The sequence below is a fragment of the Myxine glutinosa genome, chromosome 2 (genome assembly GCF_964187855.1).
Source record: "Myxine glutinosa chromosome 2, kmMyxGlut1.1, whole genome shotgun sequence".
NCBI lineage: Eukaryota > Metazoa > Chordata > Myxini > Myxiniformes > Myxinidae > Myxine > Myxine glutinosa.
Genome location: NC_136262.1, coordinates 181,502,435 through 181,516,418, shown reverse-complemented (window position 1 = coordinate 181,516,418; position 13,984 = coordinate 181,502,435). Strand labels below are relative to the sequence as shown.

Genomic DNA, 13,984 nt, shown 5'->3' with positions numbered 1-13,984 from the left:
TGTGTGTGTGTGTGTGTGTGTGTGCGTGTGTGTATGTGTGTGTTCGTGTGTTTGTGAACAAGATATCTGGAAAAGTTCTGAACGGATTTGGATGAAAGTTGGTGGGATGATTGCCCTTGGGATAAGGAAGAATTGATTAGTTTTGGGTGAAGCTCAGGATATTATTCCCGATCCAGGAATTTTTTGAAGGATTTTTTTACCATTGGAAGATAGGGCTCATTTTTTTTTAAACATTATTTTCTATATATTCTATATTTAACATGTGATATAAAAATAGTTTTCATATTTGTTGTAAATGTAAATGTAGTTTAAACTCGTGGTTATGCATTAGAGCGGTGTATTTTTTTTAGCAGCGTCGTCTTCAAAGTTCATTTTTTGTTTTTCTAATAAAGACATATTCTGTCATTTTAAAACCACCAAAGTGTGTATTAGGTTTCCCCGTTTTTTTTTTGTTTTTTTTTTTGTATACAAGATCGAGCCTCGTGAAAGAGCTAACATTAATAACACAAAAAGTCAAACCGACACACAAAACACAAAAAACAAAGGGAGCGGCAGACAAGATGGGGAGAGAGGGGGAAGGACACAAACACAACATTTGAGAGCAGGGACATCGGGAGGACTTGGGGGGAGGTGGGAGAGGTATAAAACATATGAACACTGCAAGGACTCTGGGGTGAATTAGCGGGGGTAGAAAAGATCAAGGTTTTGGATGGGGGAAGATAAGAGATGGTGGTGAACAGCTGTTTTATAGACCTGGAGGGAGAAGTGGGATTGAAGGGAGTGGGGGAGTTTGTTCCAGAGGTGGGAGAAAAGGGGAATGAAAGAGTGAAGGTGAGCAGAGAGTCTAGATTTTGGGAGTTTAACCATAAGAGGGTTGCAGACAGATCTTGTGTGACCTGAAGGAATATTGGGGGGACAGAGCCCAGAGAGAGCTGGGGGAGCAAGGCCGGAGAGGAGTCGGTAGAAGACAGAAAGACCACCAACCTGCCTGCGGTGAGTGAGTGAAAGGCCCTCGGAGTTGACTACATCGCAGGAGATTCCAATGATTCTGAAAGCTTTGGCCTCAACAGCGTGAAGCCGAGCTAGGTGTGAGGCAGGAGCACCAGCCCAGAGGGTGGAACAGTATTCCATTGAGCTGCGGATGAAAGCCTTGTATGTGGTGAGGAGCTCAGGTGTGCCAAGGAAGGACTTCGCACGACGGTGGATGCCCAGTCGGCGACTGGCTTTGGAGGCCAGCTTGGAAATGTGGTTTTCCCAAGAAAGAAAGTTTTCCCGTTTAATAAAATGTATCGTTTGATACGTATACTATAATGCTTTAAAACTGTTTTTTTTGTTGTTGTTGTTGTTTTCTTTACCTCAGAAGAGATATCAACATTTAGCTCATTTAGCATTTTAGAGCTGCGAATTGTCCCATAAGCCTGTTTTAATCCTTATCCCCCCACCCCTTCCTTTTTATGATTGTAATCGCCCCTGCCCTTCTGATTCAAACCCATCTCTCCATCCCCACCAACTCCCATGTACATGTGGGATTGCCGGGGATTGTTTTCTTTGCACACAAGGACAAGCTGTTATGGGTGATCTAAGACTTCACCAGTGGGTATGATAAAACCATCCAGCAAAATTAGAACCATAGGAGTTGTGCTTTAAAATTGGCCAATCACTACTCAGTTAACCACAATCACAGGCCATGCATATGGGGCCCCAAAGCCCCTTAGTGAGCAGGGGATCACACGCTTCATGCACATGACGACATTAAGAGGTTCATATTGTGTAATTATTTATTAAAATGCCTCTCACAGTTTCTTCGTGAGGACCTGCAGTGCTCCGACCCAAGCGCACGACACAGTTCTTTTCATGGAGAGGATTCGGCAGTGAGCTTTGCGGAAATGTGGGAAGCTTGGAGAGCATCTGAAGGTCGGAATTTTGTTTAGCCGGTGGGAGTTTCAATGAGAACACATTTCTGGTTTACGGTGAATTCAAGTTGCTAAATGTGATGTTTGAATTTGTTGAGTGACTTGTTTCATTGGTTGTAATCTCCCTAGTTGGGTTGGGAATGTCGAACGAGTTCCGCCCAGGGCCCAAAGTATCCATCTTCAGTTTTAGATTCGCGTTTAGAGGATCAACTTTGAATGTTTTCATGTTCAGATTAATAGGTGTCGGAGCATTTTCAGGTGTACTTTATCATAGCACCTTTACTCCAAGGATCGCGCCGAATCCACGTCATCATCCTATTGCACCTCGTTTCTTGTGATTTTCCTACTTCCTGTTTTAATTACTCTGTAAGGATCATTCCTTGTGAAGTCTGTCTTTGGTGTGTGGTCCTCCCCATCCCCTCCTTCACCTCAAATAGCATCAGAGTGGATTCCACTCATCGGAAGGCTGAATGTCTTAACTCGGTGTTCACTTCCAAAGTTTGTGTTACCTGTAAGTCTCCAAAGTGTAAGTGTAAGTGTAAATATAAGTGTAAAGTTTCCAAAGTCACTGTACCCAGAGAAAGCTCTCACCAGCCTTGACTCTTCAACTGCGATGAGCCCAAATGTCAGGAGTTCCCGTGTTCTCAAATCCTGCTCTGCTTCTCTCGCTTAACCTCTGCCTGCTCTCATCAGTCCATCCTTAATTTGACATCTGGAACATTACTGCAATCCATAAGATTAGTGCAAAAACATATCCTCCTAATTCCAGGCTGGTTAGCTCACTTCCCATTATAAGCAAAAGTCATGAGATCCATCATCACAACCGATAAGTTTTCATTTTCTCAAATGGCCTGATCTCTGACCATCAGCTTGGATGTGGTTATGCTGCTATTTCTCTTTCAACAATAGATGAAGGCCATATATTTCAAAGTCAGGGCTCAATCTGTGGATACATATATATATATGACTTGGTTGGGTTAACATTAAATGAATCCATCTTGAGAACTCAAAATGGATTCATTTGATACATACATATATATATATCTCAGGCATTCAATACCGTCTGACACCCTGCTCCAGTTGCCAATCTTTATGACTGCGGAATACAAGGCGACCTTTACTCCTCGCTGGAGCCTGGTGTTGGTTTAGCGGTTCGGGTGCCGGCTTGGGATCCTAGGATCCTGGGTTCGAATCCCGGTCAATCGCTGAATTAAGGCCAGGGGGGTTGACTCAGCCTGTCATCCTTCCGGGGTCGGCAAATTGAGTACCAGCTCACTGGTAATTTCCTGTGTGTCGCAAGAGGCGACTAACAGGGTTGGCGGCAGGAAAGGCATCCGGCTGTAAAACATTGCTTCAAAAAGGGGACCAAGGTGCCCGAAAATTGCCAACCCCTGCTCTACGGGGAAAACTGGCCTCTAAAGGTGGTTCTTTACTCCTGGCTATCACTTCCTCTATTGTCATTACATCGCTCAGTATCCTCTCGTATTCTTTCCCAGTAGCCGCAGGCAGACCATACATCATTAAGCCATACTATTCCCATCTTACCGACACACCAGCGGTTTCCCTCTCTGCTGACCTGGAAAGTTGCTCCAACACTTGGAAGATGCCTTTTGATCCATGTGTATTTCATCCAAGACACTTCCATGCCAAATTTGGAGAGGATTGGTTCAGGAATGAAGGAATGGTGTGTGATTGTTATTGTTGGAAAGAAAAGAGGAAAAAAAAAAGTCGCTCCTCCCTGTGGGATGGAGGGCATAATAATCAGATTAAAGCAGAAGAAAAGTATTAATAGAAACGAGAAACAAAGTATTCAAGGTACAGTATTGTTGAACAGAGCCGTCCAGGATAAATGAAGTGCCTGGCTGGTTATAAGTGTAAAAAAAAATAAAATAAAAAAATAAAACTTTACAGTGTAAAACAAGAAAGAGTAAAATCTAAATATCTATAAAGCTCAGTTGACCTTTTGCTCCACCAAATAACAGCGAAACGGAGTTGAGTAAAAGGGTGAAAATTCTACAGATGCTGTGATAAATAACTACCTCTGTCGGTTTGAATGTTTGAAAGAGAATAGACGTCTGGATCAATTTTTGAATTAAATTTAAACCCCGATTTATATATATATATATATATATATATCTATCTATAATTCCAGTAATCTCTGTACGTTTGTACGTTTGTACGTTTGTACGTTTGTACGTTTGTTTGTCTGTGACCGCTGTTTCTCGACAACCACGGGTCCGATATACTTGCAACTTGCCAGGTATATTGCTGGGGACCCGAGGATGTGCCTTTTCAAGGTTTGAAATTAATCGGACAAGTACTTACCGAGCTATGGCGATTTAGCCGTTCGCCGTTCGCTTTGGCGTTGCGAATGGACCAAACCATTGCATGTAAATAGAGGGGGGGGGTTCTGTGGTCGTTGCGAATGGACCAAACCATTCATGTAAATAGAGGGGGGGGGGTTCTGTGGTCGTTACTGCCACGTGGTTTCAAAGTTTTTTTTTGCTGTTGTTGTTTGCACGCATGTTTTTTTGCACCCACGTACGGGCACGCCCTAGGATGTTTACACACACACACCCCTACACAAATTTTTTTTTTTTTTTTTTTTTGGCAAGGAACGGGCACCCACGTACGGGCACGTCCTAGCTTATATATAGTACGGGCATGCCCTAGTATATATAAACGCGAGTTCTGTGTCCACGTTTTATTCAGAGATGGCTGAACGGATCTTCATCAAACTTTCAGAGGTTCATCAGTGAGTGCCTGGGAGTGTTCTAGGCAAACCCCCCCCCCCCCCCCCAAAAAACTGAAAAAAAACGTTCGTTTTTTTTGGAGTTAATTTTTTTTTTTTTTTAATCGCTCAATAGTGCCGAAGCCTTTTAAAATTAATGACAGTTATACACAAGTACACATTCGCATAAATAAATACAAAACAATTACCAGACATTTGAATACAAATAAATCAAACAATTCCGGAAGTGTACGAATTTGGTTTTACGGCTTCTTCTTCTTCCTGATCGGCATCACACTTAACTCAGCAACGTGAGCCACATTCACTCAGAAACGTGAGCCACTCCCCTTTCTCTCCTGCCTCCCCCCTCCCCTCCCCTTCCCCCTCCCTTCCCTCCTCCCTTCCCCCCTCCCCTCCTCCTTCCCCCCTCCCTTTCCCCCTCCACCCCTCCCCCCTCTCCCTCCCCTCCCCTTCCCCCCTCCCCCTCCCCTTCCCCCCTCCCCCTCCCCTTCCCCCCTCCCCCTCCCCTTCCCCCCTCCCCCTCCCCTTCCCCTCGCCTCCCTCCTCTTCCCCTCCCCTCCCCTCGCCTGCCCCCTCCCCTCTCCTCCCCCTCCCCTCCCCTCCCCGTTCCCCTTCCCCCCCTCCCCTCCCCGTTCCCCTTCCCCCCCTCCCCTCCCCGTTCCCCTTCCCCCCCTCCCCTCCCCTCCCCTCCCCCTTCCCCTCCCTTCCCCTCCCCCACCCGGCAACGCCGGGTACTTCTGCTCGTATATATATATAAACTAGAAGGGCCGTCTGTAGAGCGCATACAGCCAGGCTGAACTGTTTGTGTTTTGTAACCCACTGATAGACCAGATCTGGATTCGGACCTGAACCAAAATCTAATCGGCTTGTTCTTGTCACCGAACCAACTCATCCCTCAAGTTTTGTCATAAATCGTCCATAACTTTTAGAATATCATGTTATATATCGCTTTTCATCCGATCTCTAAATGGTGAAGAATCATTTTTAAAATTCTCGTAGCCGGATCCGAATCTTCACCAAAATCTAATCATTTCGTCCTTGTCACATACGCTACATCTCTGCCAAATTTCGTCCGAATCTGTCCACAACGTTTTGAGATACCCTGTTCACAGACAGACAAACAAACAAACAGACAGACAAACAGGGGTGAAAACATAACCTCCACCCACCTTCAGTGGCAGAGGTAATAAAGAAAAGAAAAGTGAGTAAAAGGGAAACACCTTGGTGGAGTTCTCTGTCAAAACATTAAACGTTGTTCTTTGTTTTAAAAATTGAACACGAGACTGTTAAAACGAAGAGCAATTTACGCATCAAATAACTTTGAAGTGCCTGTGGTGGTGAACGTCCGACTTTACCGGCCAGACCTTTTGTTTCCAGCATGTCTGCACATGAAGGAAGGGAGATGTGTTTATTGATTACACTAGCGTGACTTTGCGCGCTCCGCGCGCCTCACCACACGTCGTTTCAGAGGGGTAGGCATCTTTGACCATTTCGGTGTCTTTTGGGTCTTCATGGTGTTTTGGGTCTTCAGGGCCATTTGGGTCTTCAGGGTCTTTTGGATCCTCTGGGCCTTTAAGGGTATTTGGGGTCTTCGGGGTATTTTGGGTCTTCATTGTGTTGAGGGGCTTTTGGGTCTTAAGGGTCTTTTGGTTACTCTGGATCTTAAAATGTGTTTGGGTCTTTTTGGGTCTTTTGGGTCTTCGGGGTGTTTTGGGTCTTTGGGGTCTTCGGGGTGTTTTGGGTCGTTGGCGCCATTTGGGTCTTCAGGGTCTTTTGGATCCTCTGGGCCTTTAAGGGTATTTTGGGTCTTTGGGATCTTTTGGGTCTTCAGGGTGTTTAAGGGTCTTTGTGGTCTTCAGGGTGTTTTGGGTCTTCAGGGTGTTTGGGTCTTCAGGGTGTTTTGGGTCTTCGGGGTGTTTTGGGTCTTAGAGGTGTTTTGGGTCTTAGAGGTGTTTTGGGTCTTCGGGGTGTTTTGTGTCTTCGGGGTGTTTTGTGTCTTCGGGGTGTTTTGGGTCTCCTGGGTCTTCGGGCCATTTTGGGTCTTCGGTGTCTTTTGGGTCTTCAGGATCTTTGGGGTCTTCTGGGTCTTCGGTGTCTTCAGGGGCTATTGGGTCTTAAGGGTCTTTTGGTCTTTTTAGGTCTTCGGGGTGTTTTGGGTCTTCAGGGTATTTTGGGTCTTTGGGGTCTTTTGCATATTTGGGCTGTTTTGGGTCTTCGGGGTCTTTTGGGTCTTCATGGTCTTTTGGATCCTCTGGGACTTTAAGGTTATTTTGGGTCTTTGGGGTCATCGGGGTCTTTTAGGTCTTCAGGATATTTTGGGTCTTCGTGGTCTTTTGGATATTTGGGGTGTTTGGGGTCTTCAAGGTCTTTTGGGTCTCCATGGTCTTTTGGGTCTTCAGGGGCTTTTGGGTCTTAAGGGTCTTTTTTTTTTTTTTTCTTCTTCTTTTTTTTTTTTTTTTTGTATACAAGATCGAGGCTCGTGAAAGAGCGAACATTAATCACACAGAAAGACAAACCGACACATAAAACATATAACATCGGGAGCGGTAGACAAGATGGGGAGAGAGGCGGAAGGACACAAACACAACATTTGAGAGCAGGGACCGAGAGACATGGAGACATCGAGAGATCTGAGAGAGGGCGAGGGATTTGGGGGGGGGGGGGCATGGGAAGGGGGTGGTGGGAGAGGTATAAAACATATGGACACTGCCAGGACTTCCAGGAAAGAAGTTGGAATTTCAAACAAGGTGGATCTGGGGTGAATTAGCGGGGGTAGAAAAGATCAAGGTTTTGGATGGGGGAAGATAAGAGATGGTGGTGAACAGCTGTTTTAAAGACCTGGAGGGAGGAGTGGGATTGAAGGGAGTGAGGGAGTTTGTTCCAGAGGCGGGAGAAAAGAGGAATGAAAGAGTGAAGGTGAGCAGAGAGCCGAGATTTCGGCAGTTTAACCATCAGAGGGTTGCTGGCAGATCTTGTGCGACCTGTAGGAATATTTGGGGGACAGAGCACAGAGAGAGCTGGGGGTGCAAGGCCGGAGAGGAGTCGGTAGAAGACAGAAAGACCACCTACCTGCCTGCGGTGAGTGAGTGAAAGGCCTTCAGAGATAGCTTCATCGCGGGAGATTCCAATAATTCTGAAAGCTTTGGTTTCAACAGCGTGAAGCCGAGCTAGGTGTGAGGCAGGAGCACCGGCCCATAGGGGAGAACAGTATTCCATTGAGCTGCGGATGAAAGCCTTGTATGTGGTGAGGAGCTCAGGTGTGCCGAGGAAGGACTTCGCACGACGGAGGATGCCCAGTCGGCGACTGGCTTTGGAGGCCAGCTTGGAAATGTGGTTTTCCCAAGAAAGATCATGGCAGATAGTGAGCCCCAAAAGCTTGAGCGACAGAACTTCTTGGAGAGGATTGTTGAGAAAGTAGATGGGAGGGTTGTCCAGTCGAAAGACCAGTCGGTCTTTTTAGGTCTTCTGGGTGTTTTGGGTCTTCGGGGTCTTTTATGTCTTCAGGGTATTTTGGGTCTTCGGGGTCTTTTGGATCTTCAGAGTATTTTGGGTCTTCGGGGCCATTTGGGTCTTCAGGGTCTGTTTGAGACTCAGGGTCTGTTTGAGACTCACGGCCTTCAAGGTTATTTTGGGTCTTTGGAGTGTTTTGGGTCTTCGGGTCTTTGGGGCCTTTTTGGGTCTTTAAGGGTATTTTGGGTCTTCAGAAGTCTTGGTGGTCTTAAGGGTGTCGTGAAAATCAAGCTCAGACACGACTTGACCTCTGGGTAGGTTTAATATCATTTAGATCTGTAGTACATCCTGTAAGAATACATGCATGCAAAAGGCATTAAAATCAGAGTATTTCATGAGCAATGGTCGATTCAATATAGCAAAGGTCCAACAGAGAGGACAGTCAGCGCAGCATTTAGGGGCGTACATACCATTCAAACTACAGGACTATGTCACAGTGAGTTCCGCTGGAGTGTCCGCGCGCCCCGGTTGTCCCGGGTCTTATAGACGCCCCTTCTGTAGCGAGCACACCCTGGGTTCACCTTGGTATAATTTCACTACATTCTCCCCGCCGTTAGAACTATACTGCCGCTCGGCAGGTTGCAAGCAAGCAATGGGTCACGTCAATCCACATCAGTCGGTCCACCCGTAGCGGTCGGGGCGGCGAACTTCCCTGCCAGTTCGTGTTCGGAATCTACCGGGCACGGCATCCCCAAGCCGCGTCGGAAGAGCCGCCGGAGGTGGGAGTCGGAGGGGGCGCCCCTGCGCCTTCGGGCACGGGAGTGGGGAACGTCGGGAGTAACGGTGGTAGTTCCATAGGGGAAGCTTCGGTAGAGTCCATAGACTCGTAGACGGGTTCGTCGATATCCCTGTCGTCGTCCCCACATGGGGCGAGATGGCGTACGGAGACAGTAGACTCGCGGCCATCCGCCGTTAACACGCGAGCATGCTCGGGATTGGCCTGGAGGACCTGCACCTTGTCAACAAGGCGGTCGTACTTGCTAGCGCGAACCGCTCGTTTGAGATAGGCGGGCCCCGGTTCACCGAGCCAGCTGGGTAAAGATTGGATACTGCCGGAGCTTCTAGGGTGGTGGAACAGTCGTTCGTGAGGAGTCTGGTTGGTGGCAGTGCATAGGAGAGCCCGGATCGAGTTTAGAGCGGCAGGTAGCGACCACGCCCATTTATCGAGGCCTCGGCCGAGGGTCCGAAGGCTTAGCATGACGGCCCTCCATATAATCCCATTAAAGCGTTCGATCTGCCCATTCGCTTGGGGCCGGTATGGGGTGGTGTAGCTCGAAGCGACATTATGCTGGAGCAAGTAGCCCCTCACCTCCTGGGACAGGAACACCGCACCCCGATCGGTATGCACATAGGCCGGATACCCGAACATAGAAAACAAATTCTGCAGGCACCGAATAACCGTGGCTGCCGACATATCCCCGCACGTGTAAGCAAAGGGGAATCGGGAATACTCATCGACGATAGTGAGCAGATAGCGAGAGTTGCTCGACATTGGTAGCGGCCCTTTGAAGTCCATCGCCAAGCGCTCCCACGGTCTAGTAGCCCTAACGAGTGTCCCCATAGGAGGGTTATAAAAACGCGGTTTGAGTTCCGCACAGATCGCGCAATCACGGCAGATGCGGCGGATGTCCTCAATCGAGTACGGCAGATTGCCCTCGCGCACAAAATGCGCGAAGCGCGTTACCCCGGGATGACACATAGTGCCGTGCAAAGTGCGCAGCCCCTCCAAAGTTACAACCCCCGCGCAAGTGGCCGGCCTCGATAAGGCGTCAGCGACCAGGTTATCCTTCCCCGGGCGGTATTTGATGGTGTAGCAGAAGTCGGCGAGTTCAATACGCCAACGGGTGATTTTCTCATTCTTAATGCGCTGAGCATGTAAGGTGTCGTACATAAACGCAACACTCTGTTGGTCCGTGACAATTTGGAAACTCCGCCCAAGCAGATATGGCCGCCATCGCCGAATTGATTCGACGATCGCGTACGCTTCCTTTTCGACAGACGAATGCCTCCGCTCGGCGGAGGTGAGAGTCCGCGAGAAGAAAGCCACAGGGCGGCCTCCTTGGGAGAGAGTCGCCGCTATCGCATGATCCGAGGCATCACTCTCCAAAACGAAAGAGGCACTCTCGTCAATCGTCGCGACAGCGGCGCCAGCGATGTCGACTTTAAGGCCCTCGAAGGCCGCCAGGGCGGCCGGGCCCATGGGGAAAGTGTCGCAGGCCACGAGGGGGCGGAGCTTCGCAGAGAAATTTTGCACCCACTTTGAGTAGTGGGCGAACAGCCCTAGAGCGTGTTTCAGCGAAGCCCGATCGCTAGGCGGAGCCATATCGAGCAAAGGGCGCAGACGCTCCTTATCCGGAGAGACGGAGCCATGGGTCACGGTGTACCCCAAAAGGTCTACCGTGCGTAGAGAGTATCGACACTTAGCCGCATTCATGGTTAGGCGATATTTCCGCGCGACCTCGAGGAAGCGTTTCAGATTAGCGTCGTGATGCTCCTGGTCATACCCACATACCGTAAGATTGTCCAGATAGACAAAGACATCGGTCAAATTCTCCTTCGCAACGAGGTCATCCATAGCCCTCTGAAAACAAGAGACTCCGTTAGTTACCCCAAAGGGAAGTCTCGTGAACTGGTACAACCGCTGACCCGATTCAAAGGCTGTAAAGACGCGATCAGCCCTAGAGATGGGGACTTGATGATACGCACTACGCAGATCGAGAGTGCTATAAACGGAATACAGGGCCACCTGGCGTACCAGGGCGTCCATCCCCGGTAAGGGGTAGGCATCCAGCTGTGTAAAACGATTAATCGTCTGCGAATAGTCGATTACCATGCGCCGGCGGTGGGCCTCACTCCACACCACTAAGACTTGGGCCCGCCGCGGTGACCTACTGTGTTCTATAATACCTTCCTTTAAGAGCAGGGCCGTTTCTTCCGCAATGAATTGCGCGTCCGCGCGAGAGTAGCGCCGCGATTTGACGGCTACAGGGGTACAATCAGTGGTCAGGTTGGGGAACAGTGAGAGTGGCTCCATGTCCATTTGAGCGAGGGCGCACACAGCGAGCGTGTCCGGCCCACCGAAGTCTATTTCCAAACGTCCATGCCGCTTAAGGAAATCAAGTCCTAACAGAACGTCAGCGCATAACGCAGGTAATACCATGAGATACACATCCGGGAACGTGCATCCCTTTATCACAAGTTTCAATCGACATGCCCCTTTTGTGCTCAACCGAAGTCCCTGAGAGGCCATGAAGATCCGGCGGGTTGTCCCGAGAACCGGCCACCCATGTTGATGCACGAGTCGCTGATCGATAAAACTATCCGTGGACCCCGTGTCAATCAAAGCTTGCGCAAAAACGCCCGCGACCGTGAGCGGAATGATGGCCTGCGCAAGGCCGGCAGACCCGGCAGGTATTGTACCGGCCGGGCGAGAAGATCGCGCCTCACGGGTGGATCCCACGCCGGCTGCAATCCTTCGGGCAGCGTCGGCAGGTTGGGCCTCAGCAGGAGCATTGAAGTCCGTTGGCTCATCAGCAGTTTCATTTGCCAGAGTGGGTGTGTGTAGGTCGTAAGAGCAGCCGCCAGATGGCGCTCGAGTCACGTGAGAAAGATCTCTGCCGTCTGCAGATTCATATGCCAGAGTGGGTGCATGTAATTCGTAAGAGCCGCCGCCAGATGGCGCTCGCGTCACGTGAGAAAGATCTCTGCCGTCTGCAGATTCATATGCCAAAGTGGGTGCATGTAATTCGTAAAAGCCGCCGTCAGATGGGGCTCGAGTCACGTGCTGCGTTTGCCGCACATCGAGAGGACTTTCCAAAGCAGGAGCATGTCGCTTGTTTGAAGTAGGCGTTCGAACGCCAGTCAAGGTCGGTTGCGCTGTGGCCGGTCGCGTTCGCGCCATTTGTTTCGGCGGCCCGGTGAATCTCACCAAGGTCGGGCGTGTAGCCAGAGGCCCGCGAGAAGGAGAGCGGCTCTTCAAAGCCGAGTGAGGCGCCCCGTCCGGCGCTCGATCCGTTGGCTCCGCGATGAGCCCATTCAAGGTCGCGCAGGGACGCGTGCCCCGAGCGGCCTTCCTGCAGACCTTTGCAAAATGGCCCTTGGTGGAGCACAGGTGGCATGTAGCCTCCCGGGCCGGGCATTCAGAGCGAGGGTGCTGCCGATTCCCGCAAAAATGCATACCGGCCAGGCCGTGGCCGGGCAGCGGCGCAGCAGTGAGGCCGGAAGCGGAGTCCGCTTCAGGAGCTCCCAGAGACTCGGCCGTAGTGGTCGGGTCCTCCTCCGTATCCTCGGCGGTAGCCCTCTCCGGTCGCGCGAGTTGCGAGGTCCCCGCCACGACTCGTGGGTGATCATATGCGGTAGATTGTTCTCGGGCATCTGTGTATATGCGTGCCAGCCGTAGTGCTTCTGTAAATGTCAGATCCGCGACCTCCAGGAGACGGAGCCGCAAGACTCCAGAATTAATTCCGGAGATGAATGAATCTCGGAGCAAGTCGTCCTGCACTTGCTCGTGAGTCCGGACGTCCTGCACGCAGTCTGCCAACAGGTAGCGCAACTCCTGCGCGAAGCGATCGATCGATTCAGATGGTTGCTGTCGCCACTGAGAGAGTTGATGCCGGCCGTGCACAGCGCTCCGTGTCTTTACGTAGAGGCGCTTCAGCTCGGCTAGAGCCGTAGCGTACGTCCCAAATCGAGAAATGTTCCGGAAAACGGTGTGATAGACCTTCGACTGTAACACGGACAGCTTTATCGCTGCGGTGGGCTCTGTTTCGTGAGCAGCAAAGTAATTCTCCAGCATTTTGAGCCAGTGAGTGAACTCCGATGCTGATCCCTCAGCTTGAGGGTCGGCTCCGAGAATCGGTACCACGATCATCTTGTGGTCAGCCATTCCGGCGATCTAAATGATATTAAATGTCGTGAAAATCAAGCTCAGACACGACTTGACCTCTGGGTAGGTTTAATATCATTTAGATCTGTAGTACATCCTGTAAGAATACATGCATGCAACAGGCATTAAAATCAGAGTATTTCATGAGCAATGGTCGATTCAATATAGCAAAGGTCCAACAGAGAGGACAGTCAGCGCAGCATTTAGGGGCGTACATACCATTCAAACTACAGGACTATGTCACAGTGAGTTCCGCTGGAGTGTCCGCGTGCCCCGGTTGTCCCGGGTCTTATAGACGCCCCTTCTGTAGCGAGCACACCCTGGGTTCACCTTGGTATAATTTCACTACAAAGGGTCTTGGGGGAATTAAAGGGTAGTCAAAGGTCTGAGGGGTATCAGCAGTCTAAACATAATTAAGATGGTTAATTAAGAGGGTGTTAATTTTTTTGAAGAAGAAGAAGAAGACGTTTTTGTCGCATATAAACATAACGACATAACCATTCACGTTTGCTCTATTATAATAACTAGCACCTTACCCGCCCTATGGGCGGGGCTTCAATTGGGAAGCCCAAATGAACAGGTAAAATATCAGAAATTGAACGCTTTTTATTTTTTAACGATTCATATAAACATCCGTTTTCAATCATATCACACGCAAATCATCAAAATCTAAACAGTACATCGCTAAACAGTACATGGACGACCACGTATCATGTACGTCTCGCTCGCTCTCATGTTGTCCCGATAATGATCCTTCCGCAGGCTCACCTACAGAAACCTTGTTACGACTTTTACTTCCTCTAGAGTCTAGACAGTCAAGTTCGCTCATCTTTTCGGTGTACCGGCACGTGCCGAGAACGGCCCGTGCAGGGGCTGATCCGAGGATCTCATCAAACCGTCCGATCGGTAGTAGCAACGGGCGCT

At 49.6% G+C, this 13,984-nt stretch overlaps 1 protein-coding gene across 3 annotated transcripts in view; it reads left to right on the top strand.

Annotated features, from left to right (window-relative positions):
- The window catches only part of LOC137421020 (stromal interaction molecule 2-like), a 94,472-nt gene that overhangs the window by 22,768 nt on the left and 57,720 nt on the right, over nucleotides 1-13,984 (top strand). For all 3 annotated transcript variants that reach the window (XM_078772016.1, XM_078772015.1, XM_068106664.2), the window contains exon 3: nucleotides 1,800-1,914. In XM_078772016.1, the coding sequence (XP_078628142.1) occupies nucleotides 1,800-1,914 (115 nt within the window). The remainder of the gene's footprint in view (nucleotides 1-1,799; nucleotides 1,915-13,984) is intronic.